Source organism: Dipodomys merriami, unplaced genomic scaffold (genome assembly GCF_024711535.1).
Source record: "Dipodomys merriami isolate MVZ:Mamm:240054 unplaced genomic scaffold, mDipMer1.0.p SCAF_40, whole genome shotgun sequence".
In the NCBI taxonomy this organism is placed as follows: Eukaryota; Metazoa; Chordata; class Mammalia; order Rodentia; family Heteromyidae; genus Dipodomys; species Dipodomys merriami.
This window is the reverse complement of record NW_027205604.1, coordinates 7472748-7498365: the sequence shown is the minus strand read 5'-3', so window position 1 is coordinate 7498365 and position 25618 is coordinate 7472748. Positions and strand designations below refer to the sequence as shown.

General features: G+C 42.5%; 1 protein-coding gene across 7 annotated transcripts in view; it reads right to left on the bottom strand.

Moving 5' to 3' along the window:
• Tnik (TRAF2 and NCK interacting kinase) overlaps nucleotides 1–25618 on the bottom strand; it is a 407835-nt gene that overhangs the window by 124661 nt on the left and 257556 nt on the right. For all 7 annotated transcript variants that reach the window (XM_069991889.1, XM_069991891.1, XM_069991890.1 and 4 more), the window contains exons 5-7: nucleotides 8155–8265; nucleotides 5899–5989; nucleotides 2974–3104 (exon numbers count right to left, since the gene is read on the bottom strand). In XM_069991889.1, coding sequence (XP_069847990.1) covers nucleotides 2974–3104; nucleotides 5899–5989; nucleotides 8155–8265 — 333 coding nt within the window. The remainder of the gene's footprint in view (nucleotides 1–2973; nucleotides 3105–5898; nucleotides 5990–8154; nucleotides 8266–25618) is intronic.

Genomic DNA, 25618 nt, shown 5'->3' with positions numbered 1-25618 from the left:
AGGATTTACCCTATGCCACAGAAGCAGCGTCTTACACAAAATGTATATAGTGTATAATGTATAAATAACCCTTCAAGGATTTAGCTGGCAATGGAAGTCTAAAACACTCTTATTCTTCACAGAATGTTATGAACTGATTTAACGTATCTGTGCCAACATGAAACTGAGTCAGGGCTGCTTAGACAGAGCTCCAGTGTGAAGAATTGCTTGTTGTCAACTACAGGACACATATCTAGCCTGGGATACATATTTCATAGAGGCTCCTCTGAAGGGATTTGCAAATGGAATTATGCAAATGTGCTGGTCATTAGCAGTTTCAATAAATGACATTTATTTTGGCAGGAGATTAATTTTTAACTTGGCAGCTGTTTTCAGACAGATTGTTGTCATGGACTAACTTTGAAGGCAAGGAGGAAATTGCCAGGAGATTGTAATGTTTTCAGACCTTCAACTTCACCTTTCTCCAAAGAGGCAAAATAATTTTGTCAATGCCCTGAGACACTGCGTACCACCGTCACTGTGAGGTTTGCCTGTTTGAGACCTGAGTTCAGTAATAACCCCAAATGTGAAGAACTACGTATCTTAAAGAGCAGTTCTGCAAACTGCTGACTTATCGAGAAGCCCATTGAAAGGCCAGGTAATCTACTGGGAAGAGATCTAAATAGAAAGTTCCAGCTCTGAGGAGATCTTGTCCTCTATAAAATGGGGGTATTTAGAAATGATCACTGGTCATTTGGGGGGAAAGTTTGTACCTCTGAAACCAAGTGCAGGAAGTATCAAGTTCTGAGTGTCTATCTACTGCATAGTTCTACCTAGCTCTCATGTCTCCAATCTGGTTTCTTAGCTGCATTAATGAAAAAGTAATGTCACTGTAGCTGTTATCACTCCTGGGTATGTTTGATTATTGGCTAGGGGGAGAAAAAGAGGAGGTGCTATTGATGAAGTCTATTGAATCCTGCTTAGAATTTACTAACAGATTTCCAGTGTGCAATACAAAATAATGAAATGTCATGCCATGCTTCCTATTTAAGACTCTCTCAGAAAAGTAGCCCTAAATCATTCTACTGAGAGCAGATGAAACACTGTAAGTCAGATTATTCTCCATCAGAGGAAGAGAACCCAAGACAACAAATGCATATCTTGGTTTCTTTTAACTTAAGAAGCTAACAGAATGGATACCTTGGGGGAATGGAGGAATGGGTAAAAGTTGATCAATGTATACTAAGTTTAGTTAGATAGGAACAAGAAATTCTGTATATGGTAAGGTGACATATTCCTATAAATCTACAAGTAAACCCAATGGATAGGAAAAGGCAAATAATTACTCTTGGACATGATTAGTTAAACAGCAATCTAAACATTCACACAGTGAGAACGAAGGAGGATATTTTTAGGACAGGAATGAAAGGACTCAATAGCTATGTTCATAAGATCATATAAAATGATGCTTATCAAAATGAACTCCAAGAAATGGAAGTTTTTTTTGGCGGGGGGGAGGTCAGTCATGGGGCTTGAACTCTGGGCTTGGGTGCTATCTCTCAGCTCTTCAGCTCAAGGCGAACACTTTACTGCTTGAGCCACAGCATAACTTCCAGTTTTCTAGTGGTTTATTGTCTGGCTTTGAAACGTGATCCTCAGATCTCAGCTTCCAGTGTAGCTAGGATTATAGGCGTGAGCCACTAGTACCCGGCTGTGGAAGAAGTTTTTTATGATAAGGTTTGTGGTTCCCTTTTCCTTCCCTCCCTCACCGTCTCCACCTCTCTCTTCCCCCTCCTCCTCTTCTTCCTCTAGTTTATTCCTTTTTGATTTCTATAGCCTTTGTCTTGTATATAAGTTTATCTGATTTGGGGAGGGGAAGGGAAAGGGGAAGCACAGAAATAGTGGGACAAAGGGCGAGCCAGTGCAGCAATGATATCCACTAGACACTATTTTGGAAAATGAACTATGCAACTTGTTGGGGAGGGAAGTCGGGAAGGGAAAAACTGGAAGAGAATAAGAGAGGAAGGAAATGTACTCATTACTTGATTCATGTAACTGTAACCCCTCTGTATATTACCTTTACAATAAAAATTTTTAAAAAGAATTTTCATCTTAAAGGATAAATGGCTAGATGTCAATGGCTCACACCTGTAATCCTAGCAAGTAAGAAGGCTGAGATCTGAGGATTGTGTGTTGCAGCTGGCTCAGACAAGGAAGTCCATGAGACTCTTTATCTCCAATTAAGTGCCAAAAACTCAACAGTAGAGCTGTGGCTCAAGTGGTAGAATGCTAGCCTTGAGCAAAAAAGCTCTGGGACAGTGGCCACGCCCTAATTTCAGGCCCTAGGGCCAATACACAAGCATGTGCGCGCACACACACACACACACACACACACACACAATCAAGATAAGTGAAGAAACAATTATTTTTAACCTGATTTAAGCATTATGCAATGTTTACATGTCTCAAAACATTACATGATACCCTGTTAACACCATTTCTGTGTCTTTAATATATCAACTAAAAAATACATCAACTAAAGAAGTAGATGAATAAGGAAAACAATGGATACACATACACACACACATCTGATTGGGAGGTATGGATCAAATGGTAGATCATCTGCCTAGCAAGGTCATGAGTTCAATTCCCACGACCACCAAAATAAATCAAAAGAAAAAATATAAAAAATATATACTTTACCAAAAATCTAAAATCTGACTTCTGTTTTATGACTAAGAAGCAAGGGCAAATTCAAAAGAATAGAGAAAATGATTTACACATCTTTTTTTGTAAATGATCAATCAGATGGGTAAATTCATTAAGATGATTTCTACTTTGAACTGTATTACAACTTTAACTTCAAATAATGTTCTTCAGTTCTCCCTTTGGGTTCCGTAAATCACAAAACCAAAAACATGTGAGAAATACCCATTGCCAAGACCCAGGAGGTAATGTTAGGCCTACTCTAACAACACAACGAGGGTGCCGTACTTTGAAGTCATACGTGGCATCTGGGTTTTCATCACAGGCAATGACCTCTGGTGCCATCCAGTACGGGGTCCCGATGAAGGTGTTCCTCCTGCCCACTGTGCGGTCCAGCTGCGCACTCACGCCAAAGTCCACTAGGAAGAAAAAAAATGGAATGAAGTCGGTGATGATAACAATGAATTTTTTTTAACACAGTACAATATATAGGATCTGTCTGTCTGTCTGTCTGTCTATCTATCTATCTATCTATCTATCTAGTATAAGTTAGAGGCGGGTGGCTCCTGCCTGTAATCCTATCTACAAAGAGGCTGAACTCTTGAGGATCAAGTTTCAAAGCCATCAAGGGTATTCAAACCTTATCTCCAAATAACCAACAAAGAGCAAGAAGTGGAAAATGTGTGTCTCAAATAGATGAATACCAGTCTCAGGCAAAACAAACAAACAAACAACAACAACAACAATAACAACAACAAACAAAGATAGAGTTCAAGGAATTGAGTTCAAGTCCCAGTACCAGAGCATGGACTTGAACACACACACACACACACACACACACACACACACACACACACACGCACACACTATGTATGTATGTATGTATCTATTGGTCTCTCTCAACTTTATATTAATGTATAATACATTATTATGTACTAATGATATTTATGATACATATCTTACCATTATAACCAGTTTTTCAATGTGCATTGCTGTGGCATTAAATACCATGGCCACTATCTATCCTCAAATGACATTCTGCATCTCAGGTCTGACCACCAACCCCTGCCATTCTTCTCCTTTTCTGACTACTCATGTAGCGATTGTCTTCACTCGCTTACACAGTGTTCTCCAAGTTCTCCATGTGCTGCTGCGAGTCAGAATTTCTGCCTTCGTTAGTGAAGAATAATCTTGCTCTGAATGTGTTTACTACATCTCATTCAGATTGTCATCTGTGGATTGCATTTGTTTAGCTTTTGCCTTTCCCCCCCCTCCAGAACTGTGAATGTGTATTTTTAAACTATACGCATAAATGGATGAAGTATACCAATGAGAAAAGTATTGTATTTGGTTATACCAAGACTCTATAGGGACCAAAATAGGTGTACAATAAAAAGCAAGTTTGGTTGCTACAAAGGGTAGTAAGAGGCCAGGTGCTGGCGCCTCACACCTGTAAGCTTAGCTACCCAGGAGGCTGAGGTCTAAAGATTGCAGTTCAAAACCAGCCCAGGAAGGAAAATCCCTGAGACTCTTATCTGCCATTAACCACCAGAAAACCCAGAAGTGGTATTGTGGCTGGAAGTGGTAGAGCTCTAGCCTTGAGCAAAAGAGCTCAGAGACAACACCAGGCCCAGAGTTCAAGCCCCATGACTGACAAAAAAAGAAAAAGAAAAAAGAAAAAGGTAGTAATAAAGAGCTTAGGGCTAGAGTTGGACTGCCAAAGCTTAGGTCCTATTTTTGCCACTTACTCCTTTGTTCCCTTGCTCCCTAGGGCCAGGTCACTGACCTCTGCCCTTGGATGGATAGTCTGAGGGATACAAGAAGAGGACTGTATCCACACGCTCACACGTGCGATCTCTAAGTGGTGGTAACAGGACCTTGGGCAGACTCCCAGCATGCAGCAGTGGTGAGTGGCTATCTTGAAGATGGCTCCTCCACTCTGCACATACATTTAGCCCATCCCTAGTGTCTACGTTTGGTGGAGATAAGAGATAAGTGTCTACTTTTAAGGAACAGTCATGAGATGAAGGTTTGGTGCCATATGCTATGCAAACAAACAAACAAAAAAACCCAGAAATGATGTGTATTAGTAAAGGGCAAAGAACACATTTAAATCTCTTAGGAAATAAACCATCATGTGAACAGTGAGCCTTTTCTAGATAACAAATCAATTGCATATCCTCATCTGGACCTCGCCCGCCTGCAGTGGACATGCCCCCAAAGGGGATTTCCCAACTGTAACTTCGGCAGACAGAAGAGGGGTAATCAGTATTTGATTATTCCGCATCTGTTTTGTACAGGATCCCAAGGTAAAAATAAAATCAATGTAAATAACAGACTGGGAATATGGAAGGGATTGATGAGTCTAGATACACCTAACTAGGGATATAAGATATGATTTCAAGGACTGTTGCTTACCTTTACTTTTTTTTTTTTTTTTTGTATGTTTGTGCCAGTCCTGGAGCTTGAGCTCAATCTCTGAGGATATTTTGCTCAGGGCTAGTGCTTTACCACTTGAACCACTGCTTCACTTCTGGATTGTTTTTGAATTCAATTAGAGATAAGAGTCTCATGGACTTTCCTGCCCAAGCTGTCTTTGAACTGTGATCCTCAGATCTCAGTCTCCTTAGTAGCTAGGATTATAGGCGTGAGCCACCAGTGCCCTATGCTAACTTAAATTTTTACAAAATACTAATAATTTCTATACATTGCTTAAGGCACTGTGTTTGGTTGGATCACATCAATATACATTCACTCTCCAATTCACTGCTTTTAGAAAAAAAAATTAAGAAGCAAGGAAAACATTTTCCTTTCTATTTTTTAAAGAGAAATGTCCTCCAAAGCCAGGTACCAGTGGCTCACGCCTGTAATCCTAGCTACTCAGGAGGCTAAGATCTGAGGATCAAGGTTCAAAGCCAGCCCAGGCAGGAAAGTCTGTGAAACTCTTATCTCTAATAAAAACCACCAGAAAACCAGCAGTGGTGCTGTAGGCTCAAGTGGTAGAGTGCTAGCCTTGAGCTGAAGAGCTGAAGGACAGCGCCCAGGCCCAGAGTTCAAGCCCCAACACCAACCAAAAAAAAAAAAAGAGAAATGCCCTCCAGATCCACAAATTTACATTAATTTATTGATCATTTTTACATGTTAATTTACATCAATTTTGAAAAAAGAGTGACAAATAATGCTATGAATAGGCTCGCTGGCCTCTGTTCTTACCTAGTTTTACTTCTGCATTTTCGGTCAGCAAAACATTTTGCCCTTTAATATCTCGATGAATCACTTTGTGCTGGTGCAGGTGACTCAGGCCCTGAAGTGGAGAGATGGGAGTTAATAGAAACATAAGCCAAGATGCAATCGTACTATTTTGAGGTTTTAATGGTCTCCCATAATTCAACTCCCCCAGAGAGGCTTTCAGAATTATGCCCACATCTTTGTCATGCTCACAGAGGCTAAACTAAACCATACGGAAGTGATGAACAGAAAGTGAAATATGCAGGCATTCCTGGACAAGAAGCCATTAGTTGGTCCCAATAACTAAGTAGTCCTTTATGCTTTTTTCCTAAAATATTAGGTTCTGTGTTAAACTATGTTAATATTTCTTGAGTTAGTGATGCATTAAGACTTGACAGATCAGTTCTATGTTTAAACAATTTTTTTTGCCTATCTCAAGTTATAGAGGTATTATTCTCATATGAACTTTAGTTTTCATGACTTTGACATTCATATTTATTGGAATACAATTTTAATGTGGTAACAGAGCAGGTATTAATGTCACATTCTCATATGGATAGATCAGTGGCCAGGACCAATGTATGGACAAGAGCACCATTTTCCCATCCACAACATGATTGGCTTTGCAGTATGTCAGTTGTCCATTTGATAAGGGTCTCTTGATTCTGAGACTCTTGATTCTGCTCCATGATGTTCTGTTTTAATTACTTGAAATCTTATAACTTGGAATAGGAGCTTTCCATCTTTGTTCTTTTTCCTTAACATTTCTTTCTGGTTGGTCCTGAGGCCTGAACTCTGGGCCTGGACACTGTCCCTTAGCTCTTCTGCTTAAGGCTAGCACTCTACCACTTGAGCCACAGTGCACCACTTCTGGCTTTTTCTGCTTATGTGGTGCTGAGGAATTGAACCCAAGGCCTCATGAATGCAAGGCAAGCACTCTACCACTGACCACCTTCCCAGCCCCATTTCTTTCTTCTTCTTTTCTTTTAAATTTGTCCTTAGCATTTTTTGGCTGCTCTGGGCCTTCCAATATAATTCCTAAAAATTTTCTTTTGTCTGAGCCCAAATATACCTAGCAAAGACTTTGATTAACAGTTAAAAATATAAACAAAACTGAAGAGAAATAACACTGTCTAGGAGTGAATATTCTAACATGCCAAATATCATCTACAGCCATTTACTAAGGTCTCTTTATCACTCAGTAATGTTTTATAGTTGCTAGAGAGCAGTCAGTCACATGTTCTGTATATTTCTAAATGTTTAATTTGTATGCTATTGTCAATGCTTTCACATAAAACCTTCATTTTCTATTTCTGTCTTGTTTCATCTTGTTCACATTTGAAGATTAAGACTTCTTTTTATATCTTCTTTCTGTCTCCTTAAAATCCATCCATCCATCCATTCATTGCATGGACTATATAGCTGGTCTCTAAAAGCCAATGTTGGACATAGAGTAAAAATCAACTTTAATTTTTGTTTCCTTAAATTAAGATGGCAGAAGCTATAAATAAATGATGATTGTCAGGCTGATGGAAGAAGAACGCTCAGAGGACACATAATAGCTTCCATATTCGTATCAAGAGAAAATTAAACTAGTCTGAATGAACTAGATGTACCTAGCTGCCCTCTTTTCCCTGTACTGAGCTCAGAAATGTGGTACCATGTGCCGGAGTGTGAGATCTGTGGGCAGAACTGGGCAAACAGGCATCATTTTATACAGCTGTGTTGACTGATTTAAGTGATTAGGTCTCAAAAATTTTTCTGAAAGGTAAAATCAGGTAAACTAGCTTATCTGGACAGAAATGACTACGGTTGTATAATCTACTTACACACACAATATGCAGCAGGAAGGGATTACAGTATTAGTTATAATTTAAATAGATGCCTCCCATGGCCCACCAAAATATGTACTGAAACTACCCATTTCCTAAGTATGACATTATCTTTATGACTTCAAATCAGATTCTTAGCTGGAAACATCATTAAAAAAAATCAAGCATTTACTACAGGAAATCACCCCATGTTAGCCTTCCATATCAAATGTGCATACCAGCTATCCAGAAGGTTCCTAGCTCTGTGAGAGCAGGACCACGTGCCACCTACCACAGCCATGGTCCCTGTTAAGAATGAACCTTTAAGGAGATCTCACTTCATGGAAATGAGAGTATGAGGCCTAATGCCTCCCAGGACATCTGGGCTACGGGACAAGGGGAGGTAAGCCATTCTCCCATGGACACCTACCCGTAAGATCTCCCTGCAGATGTACGCGATCCACTCTTCTTTCAGTGTGTTGCCTTTTGTGTTCTTGATCAGGTCAGTGACAGAGCCGGCGCCACAGAACTCCATCACCAGCTGGCAAAGGAAGACAAGGAGCCAAAATTATTATCTCCCCTTACAACCCTCACCAGTGGGCTTAAGCAAGCATGAAGTGTTTTAGGTGGTTATTTGGGACTACCCTTCCTTTGGAGAAAATGTGATCATAAAACAATAGAGGAGGGCTGGGAAGGTGGCTTAGTAGTAGAGTGCTTGCCATTCATACATGTGGCCCTGGGTTTGATTCTTCAGCACCACATAAACAGAAAAAGCCAGAAGTGGTGCTGTGGCTCAAGTGGTAGAGCACTAGCCTTAAGCAGAAGAGCTGAGGTATAGTGCCCAGGACCAGAGTTCAAGCCCCATGACTGACCAAAACAAAACAACAATAGAGGAAACATAAATGTTTGTCTTCATTTCTTGCCCAAGTGATAGGAAGGAAATTGAGTAAAACCTCTATATTCTAAAGTAAGTGTGTGTGTGTGTGTGTGTGTGTGTGTGTGTGTGTGTGTGTGTGTGTGTGTGTGTGTGTGTGTGTGTGTGTGTGTGTGTGTGTGTGTGTGTGTGTGTTGGCTCTGAGACTTGAATTCAGGATCTAGGTGCTCTCTCTAAGCTTCTTTTTACTCAAAGCTGGCGCTCTACCACTTGCAGCTTTTGTGGTAGTTTTGTTAAGAGAATCTCACAGACTTTCCTGAACAGGCTAGCTTCAAATTGCGATCCTCAGCTCTCAGCCTCCTGAGTAGCTAACCCTCATAGGTGTGAGCCCCTGGCACCCAGCTCTAAGTATTTTATTTTAAAATGGGGACAGGGAGTTGGTTCAGAGCCAGTTGAGAATCTCGCTGTGTTTTTGTCCAGCATTTGAATTCATGTACCCACAAAAATAGAATCACTCCCATGTCGGAAGAATCGCTGTTCCTTAGGAAGTCCCAAGCTAGGACAACTGGTGTTCACGCTGATTATGTTATTGGTTTGTAAGTGGCACTGTAAGCTGTCAGAGTGGGGACTATCTGTTTTTAATTAACTTCAGCAAATGTTCCCGGGAGGTTGGACACATCAAATAAATTCAATAAACAATAAACTCTAATTTAGCACCTTTCATCCAAAAAGCTCCAAGCACTCTATAAATAACACACTCATTATAGTACTCAGCAACTTTATAAAACAAGCAGAAAATAAATACTGCCCCCACCCCCTTTTGTAACTGTGAGGCAGAGGGTACAAGAGAAAAAACCAGTCTGTGTGTTTACATCCATCCCCTAGGCTTGGGAGAGTACATGCATTGCATCCATCCTCCTCTCTCAATCTACAACCAAAGCCAGCTATTAGGTATGGACATTGCTTTTTGTGATTTGATGTCAAGAATTCAGGATAATTAGTAGTCAATCCATGACAAAGCAGAGGCATAACAGAATCGCATCGATGGCTTCGTTTATATTGATATTCTCTATCAGCATCACATCACTAGGTCCTAAAAGATATCTCGGTGAAAAATCTCCAGGCAAAATTATGCTTTCTATGTCTAACAAAAACTCAGTAAAAATGCATGAAATGAGTTTCAAGAGGTATTTTGTTTTGTGGTACCAGTCCTACAGCTTGAACTCAGGGCCTGGGCACTGTCCTGAGTCTTTTTAACTGAAGGCTAGTGTTTTACCACTTGAGCCACAGCTCCATCGCCAGCATTTTTGGTGGTTATTGGAGATAAGAGTCTTGCAGGCTTTCCTGCCTGGGCTGGCTTTAAATCGGATCCTCAGATCTCAGCTTCCCGAGTCGCTCTGATTATAGGCATGAACTACCAGTGCCCGCTGTGAGAGGGTTTTGAATGGTTGCTCTGATTTGGCTTCTTCTGATTCCACAAAGGCTGGGTTTCTTATGAAACCCTGCTATCTTCTCTGAAGAGGCAATGATTCTATAAAGCTTTTCTAGGAAAATTTCACAAGGGCTACAATGGGCTCCATTCTAACCAAATATAGTTGGAGATCTTCTGTATCTAATAGCCAAGAATCTACTGCTGACCACAAAGAACTCAGAAATCAACTTGAAGAGACTCTGAGCAGCCAGAGAGAAGATAATTTGATCACTGACAAGAATAATAACAATGCTGTCTATCTAAATATACATTAAACATGGTTCATTAAATGCATTAATAAAGTGACCCTCAAGAACAAAGTTATTATCTTGAGAAGTGATAATAGAAAAGAATAAAAAAATCCCATCTTTTGTATGATCACTGTAACAATGGACAAGAAAACTACCAGGTGCCAGTGGCTCACAGCTCCTGGCACCTACCTATAATCCTAGCTAAACTTGGTAGGCTGAGATATGACGATTGTGGTTTGAAGCAATCCTGGAAAGGAAAGTCTATGAGACTCTTGTTTCCAATTAACTATCAAAAAGCTGAAAGTGGAACTTTGGCTCAAGTGGTAGAGTACTAGCCATGAGCAACAATGCTCGGGGATAGTGCTCAGGCTCTGAGTTCAAGCCCCAGGACTGGCAGAATAATTAGCAAACAATCCATGACTGACTATAGAGACAGAACTAAAGGAAAGGCATAATAGAATCACATCGATGGTTTCATCCAAAATAAATATATAGATTTACTAATATAAGCTGAAGGCATAGCTCAAGTGGTAGAGCACTTGTTTAGCAAGTTTAATCTACTATTAAATAGATTTTTTCATATGTGCACACAAATTGCAATGGGCACACTTATTTGGACACTTTTTAAACAGCTGTTAAAAATGTTGAGCCAATGACAAGATGAGAGACTTGGATCTCAGAATATTAAGAAAATATGGTTAGTATGATATGGTCCTGTGGTTATATAAAAAACTTCTCATCTTCTAGATAATGCTCAACTCCTTTTAAGCATTAAAGGACACTAGTAAAAGTTTAAAAAGGACCAATCACAGAAAATGAAAGATACTTATAAGTCATATCTGTCCATGGTCTAGTATTCACAGTACACTACAGTGTGACAACAAAAAAGTCCATTTTAAAAATGAGCAAAGAACTTAAACAGACATTCCCCTAAAAAAGACCCACAAATGGCTAACAATCATATGAAAAGATGTTGAACACATGAGTCATTAGGAAAATGAAATAAAAACCATAAGAAGTTGTCACTTTCTACCCACAAGCATGACTTTGATTCTTTAAAAATGTACAGAAATTGGAACCTTTTATATATTGTGGATGGCAACATAAAAAATGCTCCAGTAACTGGCAAATAGTCTGAGCCTTCCTCAATAAGTTAAACATAGATTCTTTATGGGGCCACTAATTCCATTTTTAGATTTAGAGCCAGGGAACTGACATAAGTTGCTCAAACAAAAACCTGGACAAGAATGGTCAAAGCTGCACTATTCACATCAGACAAGAATTGGAAACAAAACACAAAATGTCTATGAAATGAGGAATAGATTTTTTTAAAGGTGTGGTAGATTCATACACACAGACATTATTTAGTCACGAAAAGGAGTGAAGTTCTGGTGTACCACACAACATGTCTGCATCAGGAGAACATTATGCTAAGTCAAAGAAGCCAGACAAAAGCTGTGAGCATAAGAGTCCATTTATATGGAGTATCTAAAAATAGGGAGATTCCTAGAGACAGAAAGCTGATTAGTGGCTGCTAGAGATGGTGCCAAACTCCATATCCTTTATGCAGTTTCTTGGGGTGAAGGAAAATTCTAGAACTACCCAGTGGTGATGGTTATAAAACTGACATGTGTATTTTACCAAGAGTTTAAAAAATATAAGATGTCTTTTAAAGTAATGCCAGAAGGGATGGGGTCGATGAGCCCCTGGGGGGTGGTGGGAGGCGCCTGAGTGCTTATGACATGGCTTTGTCTGTTTGCCTCTACTCTGGGGAAATCTTCTACAAGATGAAGTAAAGAAAACTCCATTCTAGTTGCATGCAGTTGGTGCATGCTGGTAATCCTAGCTACTCAGGAGGCTGAGATCTGAGGAGTGTGGTTCGAAACCAGCCTGGAAAGGTTGTGAGATTCTTCTCTCCAATTAACCACACACACACAAAAACCCCAACAACAACAACCCCAGAAGTAGAGCTGTGGCTACTAGCCTTGAGCAAAAAGCTCAGAAACAGCATTCAAGCTCCAGGAGGGGAGGAGGGAGGGGAGGAGGGAGGGAAGGAAGGAGGGAGGGAAGCAAGGAAGGATGGAAGGGGGGAGGCAGAGAGGGAGGTAAGGAGGAAGGGAGGGAGGGGAGGGAGGAAGGGAGGAAAGGAAGGAAGGAGGGAGGGAATCAAGGAAGGATGGAAGGGGGGAGGCAGAGAGGGAGGGGAGGGAAGAAGGAAAGGAAGGAAGGAAGGAAGGAAGGAAGGAAGGAAGGAAGGAAGGAAGGAAGGAAGGAAGGAAGGAAGGAAGGAAGGAAGGAAGGAAGATCCATTCTGTAGCAAGCCATGCTTTAATGCCAGCAGGACAGATCAAAGACATATACTTGGAAAGAATGACAAAAAGTATTTTCCCCAAGTGAGCAAAACATTTCTGTGCCCTTTCTCTGAATCCATTTTGAAAAGCACAGTGACCAGACCGCCTACGAGTGCACCCATGGCTCCGGCATCAGCTGGAGAAAATGTCCCACCACGGGGCTCCATTAGGCCTCGTAATTACAGTTCTCAAGCCAAGCAGCAGAAGCCCAGAGACGCCTGTCGCTCACAATTAGATTGTACAAAATACTTTCAAATATTCAGTAGGAAACATTCCTGCTCTAGCCAACCACTAATGTCAGTGATTTCGATAATTTGCTTCTTCATTCAGGCCCAGCTGAAGGCTGATAAATTCTTTTCATCTCACTACAGAACAAAATGATTGTTAAATTATGTAATGGGATTCTTTTCTTTTCTAAGGAAAAAAAGCAAGCAAGCAAGCAGCACTTGCTAAGCCTGGGCTCCTACAGCCTCACACAGCAACACTGAAAATTCTGACCACCCTGAGATCAGGTGGGGCTCGCCTTTTAAGAAACCACATCTCATTTACAGACAGAGACAGGAAAGGCCAGAGGCAGCAAGTCCATAACTTCACATGGCACAAGAGGGAAATAATAGATCATTAATATTCTCCCTCAAAGGGAAGTGCTCATGGAGTTTATACTGATAGACTAACACTCGCCAACTTTTACCGAGCGTTTACTATGTGCTAGGCACTTAGAGCTAAGTGATTTACAACTGGATGATTTACCAAAATTATTATTTTGTCGGTTGCCTCCCCTTTATTCCTTTATTTGTTGGGAAATGGAATGTTCCAAACAAAATAACAAAATAAGATAATAAATAACAAATGACAAATAAAAATAGGTAACAAAATAAATCAAACAACAAAATAATTATGATAAAAATATAGCTTAACAAAATAAATAACAGAATGAAACCCTATCAATTTAATATGAGCATGACTTTTATGGATGGATGCAAAACTCCATGCACTCCCAAATTGCCATTTTTTGGTCTATTTACACTATGATGATGATGATGATGATGATGATGATGATGATGATGATGTGCCAGTCCTGGGCACTGTCACTAAGATCTTTTTCTCAAGGTTGGCTCTCTACTACTTGAGCCACAGTGACACCTCCAGCTTTTTCTGAGTAGTTTATTAGAGACCAGTCTCACAGACTTTTTTTTTTTTTGAGAGTAGTTAATTATTAGAAATAAGAGCCTCACAGACTTTCCTTCCTGGGCTGGCTCTGAACTGCAATCCTCAGATCTCAGCTTTCTGAGTAGCTAGGATTACCGGCATGAGCCACCAGTGCCAGGCTATTATTATTATTTTACAAAGCAACATCAAAGCACTAATTGCACATAAAGTTCCATTGGATGGACAGGAGGAAGGATGGTTCATGAAAGAATACCAGGACTGTGTGTCTTTCTGTAAAAGTGTATATCACTCAGCAAGGAGGTCCAGTACTGCAGTCCAGGTCCACTGGTCTTTTTAAGTGGAAGGGTAGGGGGGATGGGGATGGGAGACGAAGCACAAAGAACCCTATAGGGATGGCTGTCAGCAGCAGCCCCTCCATAACTGGGAGAGAAGCTGAGCTGAACCTGTAGGCCCCGGGGGTGGAAAGAGGGCAGTTAGGTTGAAGGTGGGAGGAAGCAGGGCCTGGACGAGGTATTCTATCTAAGAGCCCAGTGTCACGCAACCACATTGCTAGCAGAAAGGAAGGATTGCTATTCTATTTCTGTCTACACAAAAACATTCATTTCTAAACAGAGTTCTGACACATTTCCCAATGTGCCCGGCTGGTTTTCACATATTTCTGTCCGTTGTCTTGTATTTCTTTTCATTTTAAAAATTATGGTGTGTGTGTGTGTGTGTGTGTGTGTGTGTGTGTGTGTGTGTGTGTGTGTGTGTGTGTGTGTGTGTGTGTGTGTGTTGGTATTAGGGCTTGAACTCAGGATATTACACTCGTTTTTTTGACAGTTATGGGGCCTGAATTTAGGGCCTGGACACTGTCCCTGAGCTTTTTCATTCAAGGCTAGCTCTCTACCACTTTGAGCCACAGTGCCACTTTTGAAGGTTGTTTTTTTTCCCCTAATCCTAAGGCTTGAACTCAGAGCCTGGGTTATGTCCCTGAGCCTCTTTGTGCTCTACCAGTTGAGTTGTGACTCAGTGTCCCTTCCTCTACCATGTTGATCTACAACTCCACTTCGGGTTTCCTAGTGGTTAACTGGAGATAAGGGTCTCATGGACTTTTTTGCCCAGGCTGGCTTTGAACCACAATCCTTAGATCTCAGCCTCCTGAGCTGTTAGGATTACAGGTGTGAGCCACCGGCACCTGGGTTGTCTTGTTTTGCTGACAAGATTTGTATTTTCTCCTAGAGGTTGTGGGAATCTATGCCCTCTGGTGCTCCCCCATTTCCCAGGTCCATTTTAAAGGAAAAGTTCCCAGCAGGGCTCATTCAAGAGGGGTTTTTAAAACAGCGAGTGAGTCCTGACCACGTCATCTGACCTTATTTCCATACAAGGCTCAGAGCTTCAGAATGGAATTACAGAATATAGTCACTTCTGATTTTTCAGTTAGTCATGGGGCTTGAACTCTGGGCCTGGGTGCTGTCTCTCAGCTCTTCAGCTCAAGGCTAGTGCTCTACCACTTGAGCCATAGGTGTTACTTCTGGTTTTCTGAGTGGTTTATTGGAGATAAGAGTTTCACAGACTTTCCTGCCTGGGCTGGCTCTGAACTGTGATCCTCAGGTCTCAGCCTCCTGAGTAGCTAGGGTTATAGGTATGAGCCACCGGAGCCTGGCTTGATTTTTCACTCTAAAACCTAATGATCTCTGAAAGAATTTAGAGTTCGATTTTCCAAAGGTAGGATGATTTCCGAGGTTCCTGAAATATTTGTTCAGTTGTCCATTAATTGGTGTTGTTTCCTAACAAGAAACAAGGCCTTAGGTGGTATTTTAAGCCTGTGGGCACTGAGGCAGAATAGCCCAGCAGGAGCTCATGCCTCCAAATGTCTATGTGAAGAATAAATGACTATGAAAGCCCCTTCTCTTCACTAGTAAAGGCTGGGACAGGAGGAAGGAGCTGGGACGGGGAAGGCAGATGGTTCTCCTGACAGGACCCAAGCAGTTGATGAGGCACCCCCATGGAAAGGACTGGTAGATGATTGCTAAGGTCCCACACTTCTGCCAAGGGGCAACCCGATGACCGCTAAGATCCAGGAGTCAGGTCCAGCAATCTCATCTGCAGGATGGGTGCATATGTAATCCATACCCAAATCTTGCAAATTTGTTATAAGAAGTAGTTACAGGCCAGGTGCCAGTGGCTCACACCTATAATCCTAGTTACTCAGGAGGCTGAGATCTGAGGACCACAGAAGCCATTCCAAGCAAGACAATCAGTGAGAACCAGCAAAAAGCTAGAAGTGGGGGGTGTAGCTCAAATAGTAGAGCACTAGCCTCAAATGGAAAAGCTAATGGCCAGGGGCCAGGACCTGAGTTCAAGCCCCAGTACTAGCCTCCCCCCGCCCCCAAGAAATGTCTTTATTCACATTTTAAGTCTCAACATAAAACATACCTGATAGAAAGAGAAAACTATAAGAATTGGACAGTATAGACATGAAAATATTATCTGTTCAATCAACCAGTTGAAGTAAAGTAGGACTACTGGGAATTTTAAATCTGAGAAGCAAGCTCAATGACCTTTTCCCATTCATTCAGCTCATATGTAGGTTTTGAGATGGGGGATGGATCAGACTATTGGCTTCTGAATTCTATTTTTAGAGCTGAAAATGCCTGACTACAAATTCTAAGTTTTCTAAAGATAAAGAGTCCCTAGGATATAAAATGTCCCAAATTTGTCATTAAGGCTTCTCGATATCAGGCAGCTTTCGATGTTGAGAATGACAAGGCACTTGGAATATATGAAAGCGTCTGATATTTTTAGCAATCAGCAGCCTGCCCATAGGACAGGCCCACTGCCGTGTTCCACAGCCACCAATGCCACCAATCTCAGTCACACAATGGCCTTCAAGGAAACGCTACAGAATTTCCCAGCAGACATTCAAGGTCTGCAGAATTTTTCATGGTGGGAACAAAATCATTATGTTTTTTTTTTTTTTTTAGTTTACAGATTCAATCATAAGAACTAATCCTAAGGATGAGCAGAGTGGTGCAGGAGGGAGGTTGAATCACAAATTCCAAGACCAGCCTGAGCTAAACAATGAGTGCAAGGCCAGAGTGGGAGGGAGGGAGGGGAGTTAGGAAGGAGGGAGGAAGGAAAGGAGGAAGGAAGGGAGAGAAGGTAGGAAGGACTTCAACCATAAGCATGTCAGAAATGCACAATTCTCAGACTGTTATACCTAAAGAAGAATTTGGTATTTGAATAGGAAAGTGAGTTCTCAGACAGGTTAAAAATAGGGAAAGAAAAAATATACTAGTCTTAGAGGAGGCAGAGATTTTTGAGAAGTATGATATAGATAGGAACACTGTCTCAAAATGAATCTCCCCCAAGGAACCAGAGTGCTGCTTAGACCATTGGCCAGACAACTGTGAATTTACAGTCTTGCTGTTGTGAAGGTGAAGAGCACTTTAAACACAATTCAAATGCAATTCTTCAGGGGAGAGAAGAGGTCAGTCTCACATTCTTGTCAAAGAATCAGGCTGACCCCAGGCTCAACTTAAGTTGGGTGCAGCCCTCTGAGTTGGGATTTCAGTCTATTCCCTTCTGTTAATTGGGCAGATAAAGACATCGCTGCCACTAACAGATATTCACAATCATGGGCTTCACAAAGGCACTGGTTTAGGGGCTTCTGTATTTACCAATTTTAACCTTTTAAGAATTTCTGCTCAGGGCTGGGAAGGTGGCTCAGTGGTAGAGCGCTTGCCTTGCATGCATGAGGCCCTGGGTTCGATTCCTCAGCACCACATAAGCAAAAAGAAAAAAAGCCGGAAGTGGCACTGTGGCTCAAGTGGTAGAGCGCTAGCCTTGAGCTGAAGAGCTGAGGGACAGCGCCCAGGCCCAGAGTTCAGACCCTACCACCGGACCCCCCCCCCCCCCGAAAAAAAGAATTTCTGCTCAGAAGTTTCAAGCTTCAAACACTTTCCAGAGAAGCGACCTCACTTTTAGTTAAGAGGGAGGAAGAAATCTCTTGGCTCATAAATGTGACAACCACTGATTAAAACAGTTTTTTTTAAATGCAAAATCTTTGCTTCAGATGCACAGAACTAAGAGAAATTTTAATTAACTGTTCAAAAGGTTCAGCTGCACTCTTAAAATCTATAGCACTTTACATTTAAACCTTCAAATAACCCTAAATGAAGTGGCCATGATGTCTACCAAGATGCAATAGCAGGATACATACTAAAAAATCTAGTATATTTGGGTTTGGGGTTCATGGCCAGCACCAGTGTAGGTTCTAGAAAGGGGCTCCCCTAGTTTAGTGAGTTTCTCAGATTATCTAGGAAGTAACTGAGAAGTGGACATACTCCAGGGCTGAGATATGAATGCAGATGTAGGATATGGATTGTGAATGGAATGAATGGGGTAGTGGGTTCCCACACAGCTGGAATACTGATATACTCTAGTATAGTGCTGCTCTTTTGCTGTCAGTCTGATCTTTGTAGATCATTTGATTTTTTTTTCAAACAATTTCAAGGAGTTCAGAATCTATTTTTCTAATGCTGACTTAATTACACTACTTCCTTATATGAACTAAACTATACATATTTAGCCCCTGGGCTGCCAGTATGCAAACTCAGACCTAGTCCATCATTTGGTAAGTTAGAAACCATTTTGGTGGCATATGCCTGTAATTCTAGCTACTTGGGAGGCAGACATAGAAAGGATTGAGGATTGAGGCCAGGTGACACAAGAGGTTTGTGGAGAATCCCTCTCAAGAAATAAAAAAAGGTAGGCTTGGTGGTGCATTCTTAGCCCAACCACATGGGAAGAATGAACAGAAGAATGAACACCTGAGAAGAAATGCAAGACCTTATTTGAAAAATAACAAGAGCAAAAAGAGCTGGTAGGTGTGGCTCAAGTGATAGACAACCTGCCTAGTAAGTGGGACCCCTGAATTTGAACTCAGTACTAGACAGACAGGCAGACAGGCAGACAGGCAGACAGACAGACAGACAGACAGACAGGCAGACAGACAGAGATTCCAAATGTCAGAGATACAGCCTACCCAAAGCTAGACTCCCAGCAGGTCTTCAGATTTCTGGTGATAGTCCTTCAAACTAGATGTCCTTCCAAAGCACAAGATATAATCATTTAACTCTCAGTCCTGCAAAGCTACAATGGTGTCACTAATGAGTGGATGACTGAGTTATTACAGTACAATTGCCTGTGATCTTCCATGAGCACCCTACATCTCAGGAACTAATTAGAAATTCATTTCCTCCACAAGATATTTCAGCCTTGTGTTTGTTATGGCAGTATTAAAAGAGACAGCAGAATATGTGTGATTTCATGCTCTAATTCTAGAAAAAAATTAGTTCATTGGATGGCTAGGATTTCTCACACATTCCTGGTGTGGAGTGGCATCCTCTCGTGTGTGGGGGATGGTGAATGAGATGGAGATGTGAGTGTCACTTGTGTCCTAGAGATCAGAATCTTTATTGCCAGCGCTCCTTTTTTTGATTTCCGGATCAGCGCCTGAGCAGTTGATAAGGGAGAATGACTTGGCCATTATCAGAAGCAGTGGGGTTTCCACAAAGAGCTGGTACTAAACCAGAGTTTATCTGTACAGATTTGAATTCACCTGCAGCTGCACCTAGATTGGCAATTTGCGGGGAAGGAACCACAAACCTCTCACCTTTAGCTATCATTCAAGGAATATGGAGGGGGACATTTCATGTAGATGGCCAGACCTAGAGAATAAAATGCTAGAAGGCACTGGTCTCAGTTGGGTCTCTCTCTCTCTCTCTCTCTCTCTCTCTCTCTCTCTCTCTCTCTCTCTCTCTCCCCATACATACATATATTTGTATATCCTTATCTCTATATAATTCATAATGTTTTTATCTCAGTGTAATCCTAAGAAAATGCCATGCATCCAAAAGTCAACTGTCTGTGACCTTTACAATTATTTGATCAAACCTTCCCAAGATACAACTCTTCAAAATGTATTTTTTTCTAGATGTCAGACAGTCTCAGTCACAGCTACCAGGCCTTATGGTCTTCTTTGAAGACTGGGGAAACTAAGGCATGACCGTGAAAGATGAGTTGAAAAGAAGCTGATGTCAACACAGGGTTTCAGGCAGTGCTGTTTGAAACACCAACCACTGTTTCGTGGCCCAAAGGAGCAAGGTTTGGGGTTCAGGGACTTGCTTCTAACACGGCCAGCTTGGGGGTAACTAGGAAATTGGCTTTGTCACTGACAAGCTCCAATTCCTTGAGTAAAATTCTTGACTTCCCTGAGCCTAAGTTCCACATTTGTAAAGGCAATATTTAATTTGTACAGTGGTGAAAAAGATTTAATGAAATAATATGACAACAGAATAAATGAAATACTTTGCACAGCAGGTAATACATATCCCCCATCATAACATTAACCCAGAATGACCCAAATCTAGTGAGTCAGAGGTCATGAAATAAGAATGTGATCATATTCTATAACTAAATTTTCACTAATAGTGTCATGTGATATTAATTTCCGATTATCCTTCTTTCTGCCTTTTTTCCCCCCAAATTTTTCCTTATATGTTATCAAATTGACATGAGAGCAGAAGCAGGTATGGCTCATACTTGTAATCCTAGCTACTCAGGAGGCTGAGTTCTGAAGGATTGCAGTTCAAGATTATCCTGGGCAGAAAAGTCTTTATAGACGATCTCCAATTAATTAGCAAAAAAGTCAGACTGGAGTCATGGCTCAGTGGGACAGAATGCCAGTTGTGAGCATGCAAGTTGAGCTGGGGCTTGAGGCCCTTGGTTCAAGCCTAGGGACTAGAGCAAAGAAATAGTGGAAGACAAGATGCTTTGCCCTTACTATACCTCATCCTCAGTGACAGAAGCTTCTGGACACTGTTTGTGGAGGTAAACAGAGCCCTGTGCATGGGCCCATGTCTGACAAGTGCTTCTATTATTTCAAACCAACAGAACACAGGGCCGTTCACTGGAGGATTCTGCCACGTGCATTTAATTGAAGGTGGGCAAAACAGATGCGAAGGCAGGATTCCCAACCCCTGCCCCACCCCTGCCCTGCCACTGCCCCATGGGGTCCATCTGGAAGCGTTCACAACTTGCCAAGTCCAGGAAAGATATTAGCTTTGCTAAAACAGCCTCCTTGCTGGCCTGGTCTGGCCTCTACCCTTGCCTCCATTCAGTCTGTTTTCAACCCATCAACCAAGTCATCCTTCAGTCCATGATTCAGAGTCCATCACTCCTTTTCTTCTTCTTCTTTTTTTTGCATGTACTGTGCACTATCCCTTAGCTTTTTTTGCTCAAGGATGATGCCCTACCATGTGAGCCACAGCTCCTTGTTGGGCTTTTTTCTGGTTAGCTTTCTCCTGGTTAGGAGATAAGAGTCTCACAGACTTTTCTACCTAAGCTGGTTGTGATGGCGATCCTCAGATCTCAGCCTCCTAAATAGCTAGGATTACAGATGTGATCACTGGTGTTCAGGCTTCCATCACTCCATATCCTGATCCTGAGATGTTGGTCAAGTGGTAGAGCACCAGTGAAAAAGCCAAATGAGAGAATGAGCACTTGACTTCAAGCCCTAGTACTGGCACAAGAGAGATAAAGATGGAGAGGGGGAAAGAGAGAGGGGGGAGGGGAGAGGGGAGAAAGTAGGGGGGAGGAGAGAGGAAAGAGAGGAGGAAAGAAGAAAGGGGAGAGGGAAGGAAGGGAGGGAGGGGGAGAGAGGGAAAAGGGGAGAAAGAGAGAGGGCTGGCTCTCGGAAGCCCTTTTATAAGGTCCCTAAACCCTATTCATGGTCTAATCACTTCCAAAGGCCTTACCTCCTCATTGGCTGGGGTATGTCTCAGTGCCAGAACATCTGCCTACCAAGCATAAGTCTCTGGGTTCAATCCCCAGCATCCTCAAAATATATAGTGGAGGTTAGGATTTCAGCCTATTATTTGAGGACAGGGCTAAAAATTGAGTTCGCTTTTAGGTTAAGCCATTAACCTTTTTCTACTGTAATAGACACTCTCCCAAGTTCCAGCATTTTTCTGTAAGATGCATCGTTCGTGATGGACACAAGGACTCAGGTTGCATGAAGTAGGGACTTTCACGGGCTTGTTCACTGATGTGTCCTAACGCACCAGTCAACGTGTGAGTGGTGTATTAACAGGATGGGTAGATAAATGGAGAACAAATGATGAACCCATCTACATCCCAACACTTGGTTCCCATCAACCACAGCATCTCCCTGAGAAGAACAGTTGGTCAGTGTGAGCAGCAGCCAGGACTCACTCCAAAGAATAATTCCTTTTGGCTTCCTGGTAGCTCAGAAAGATGCCAAGAACTATCAGGGTTTGAACTCAGATCCTTACACTTACTTGGCTGGCACTCTACCACTTGAGGCACACACTTCCAGCACAGCTTTTATTTGGTCAGTCATGGGGCTGGAACTCAGGGCCTGGGCATTCTTTCCTCAGCATTTTTGATCAAGACTAGCGCTCTTGGAGCCACAGCGCCACTTCTGCTTTTCTGATGATAAATTGGAGCTAAGAATCTCATGAACTTTACTGTCTGAGCTGGCTTCTGACCATGATCCTCAGATCTGTAGCCTGAGTAGCTGGTGTTACAGGCGTGCCAGTAGCACCTGGAGGTGGAATCTCTCTGACTTTTCTGCCCAAGGCTGGCCTGGTATCATGATCCTTTGGGTCTCTGCTCCCTGAGTAGCTAGCATTACAGGTGTGTGCCACTACACCTGGCAAGAATTTTTTTTTTCAACATATCCTCCAGTTTGAAGCCAGGCACCCGGTGGCACACACCTGCAATCCTAGCAACTCAAGAAGCTGAGATCTGGGGATTGTGGTTTAAAGCCAGCCCTGGTGGGAAATTTGTGAGACTCTTATCTGCAATTAACCACCAGAAAACCACAAGGGGCACTGTGACTCAAAGTGTTTAGAGCACTAGCTTTAAGCAAAAAGAGCTCAGGGACAGTGCCCAGGCCCTGAATTCAAGCTCCATGACTGACAAAAACAAAAAACAAACGACAACAACATCAACAACAAAAAAACCGTCCAGTGGCTTTCACGGGTCTTTAGTTTAAGCTAAACGGTCACATTTTAGGATGTTTGCATTCTGCTTCAACTTCATCCACTACTCAAAACTGAGATCTGGAAAGATCAATTATCTTGACAATGACCCAGCAAAAGAATGGCAACTAATTTTCTTTCAGGATAAGAAATGTAAGGGTTAGGGAAAAGGCAAAAGACAAACCCTGTTCGACCAGCCCTCTCTTTTCAAAACCAGAGACATCCTATTTGTCCTATGTCATAAAAACGAATCTGCAAGTATGATTCATTGAGAAACACTGCCTTGGGCAAGAGACTGGGAAGTAGTTCAAAAGGCACTTTAACATTTTATTTTAATTTGAACTCTAGACCTGACTAAGTGAAAAACCTTTCCCTAGGCTGCATAAAATAGCTATTCTGTGTATGGGGGGGGATAGGGGAGAAGGGTCTCAAGCCTGAAATCCTAGCCAATTTAGGGATCACAGTGAGTGAGGTCAGTCCCATCAAAAATGTTATTAGACCCCATTTCAACCAAGGGCTGGGTGTGGTGGTGCATATCTGCATTCTCAGCTAATGGGGAGGCACAATGGCTGGGACAGTATCAGAACTTATCATCTCAAGTGAGTAGAGAAAGCACACATAGGAGGATCACAATCCAGACTGGCCTAGGTAAAAGTAATCAGTTAAAAAAATAACTGGAGCATGGTTCAAGCAGTGGTGTGCAGATGTCTCTTGGAAATACAGATTTCATTTCATTTTGATTGATGCCAGTGGCATCTATTCCTTTTTTTTGGGGGGGGGGGAGACCGGTCGTGGGCCTGAACTCTGGGCCTGGGCGCTGTCCCTCAGCTCTTCAGTTCAAGGCTAGCGCTCTACCACTTGAGCCACAGCGCCACTTCCGGATTTTTTTTCTGCTTATGTGGTGCTAAGGAATTGAACCCAGGGCCTCAGGCATGCAAGGCAAGTGCTCTACCACTGAGCCACCTTCCCAGCCCATCTATTCCTTTTTTTTGGTAGGCAGAGAATGTTTAATATTTCTGTACAGATTGAGTGGAACACAGGTGGGAGTATGTCGGGGAGGCCCATGCCTCGCAGGAGGGTCTTGTGCAAGGCTGTGGGATTTGCTTTGGAGAGACCCAAGGAGTCTTCTCAGCCAAGGGCCTGGCAGGTGCTCAGTGCACCCCCCACACACTTAGTTCTTGGTTTGGGTTTGAGATTCCCCCATAGAGGGCTGGTGAAGAGTCTCACATTTCCAGCTCTTTTGCTAGAGTCACACCCCTAGCAGGATGGGGGACTGGGTCCTAAAAGAGCTTGGGAGCCCCTAGGAAGCAGCCCAGAGTCAGGATCCAGGACTCTGTCTCCTCTCTCCTTTCCCCAGGCGGGGCAAGGGCAGAGGGAAGGCGGAACGGAGAGCAGGGCCCCCAGCCTCTGATGAGAAGGGGTGGAGGGAGAGGGTCTTGCCACTAACATACACTGTAAACTGGTTTAAAACAGTAACTTAAGTGGAGGGACCGGGGCTGGAGAGTGACAGAAGGTATTCAGAAGTTGACAAAGGAAAAGAGCCAACAAAAAGTTGTTTGTTCTACTTCTGAGTTTTTTTGTGGTTTCCACAATGGCCCTACAAAGTGGCATGCCCACCAACAGTGTGCAGGGGTTCCCTTTCCCCCACACCCTTGTCAACAGTATACAGCTTTGATTTGCCACTTATTTCTCAACGAGACTGTGTGTGTGTGTGTGTGTGTGTGTGTGTGTGTGAAGCTCAGGGCTAGTGTGCTTGTGGAGAAGCACAAGGCTCTAGAGTTTATTCTAAGGGCTTGCATGTACACACACTCCCTTACACACACACACACACACAGTGGGGACAGTGGCTCTCTCCTGGGGTGGTGGTGGTGGTGATTGGAAGGAAGCCCAAGGGAGCTCTCGGTGGCTGACAAAGGACTGGGAAAAAAAACAGCTGCTATCCTCTCGGAGTCCTCTGCTGCCACACACGGTGACACAGGTCATAGCTGAAATGCTGGGTTTCTTCTCCACCATGGAGAAGTCCTTGGGGAGCAGCACACATGCTGACCCTGGCGCTTTGCCAGGCCTGTGGACCTGCAGCCCTTGGGGACACCACACTCAGGACAGTTCTGTGGCCACAAGTGTGTGCCAAGGGTCTAACTTCATTCACAAGGAAACACTATCTCAGTTGCCACTGCCCAGTTCCTCCCAAGTGTTGAGACTGAGATGCAAAAGGCAGAATCCTTGTCCTCAGAGAGGTGACGGCAGAAAGAAGAACCAGGAGGACCCAAGCAGCCAGGCGTGGTACTCAAGGGAAGACTAAGGGAAGCAGCTAGGAAGAGAAAAAGGTTTTAAACACTAAGTGGTAGAAATTACTACCCAAAGCAAGTATTCCCAGCACTACTGGTGTTGCAGCCATCTAATGCCAATATGTGTGTGTGTGTGTGTGTGTGTGTGTGTGTGTGTGTGTGTGTGTGTGTGTGAACACTTTCCCCTTTGCTTTCTTGCTTTACCAAAACGAAAGGTCATTATCGCTAATTATAACTTCTAAAAAGGGCTTTCCTAGCTTACTGCAATAGTTCATGATCATCTACTTGTAAGAGCAGACCTCTATCAATTTAATTACCTGTGCAGTGATTTCCTATCGGCTAACTGCTACATGTACCTTCACTCAGCTACCCAGATAATTAATTTGGATATATTTATGTTGCAAAGCACTTTCTCTGGAAGATACATGTCTGTGTATCT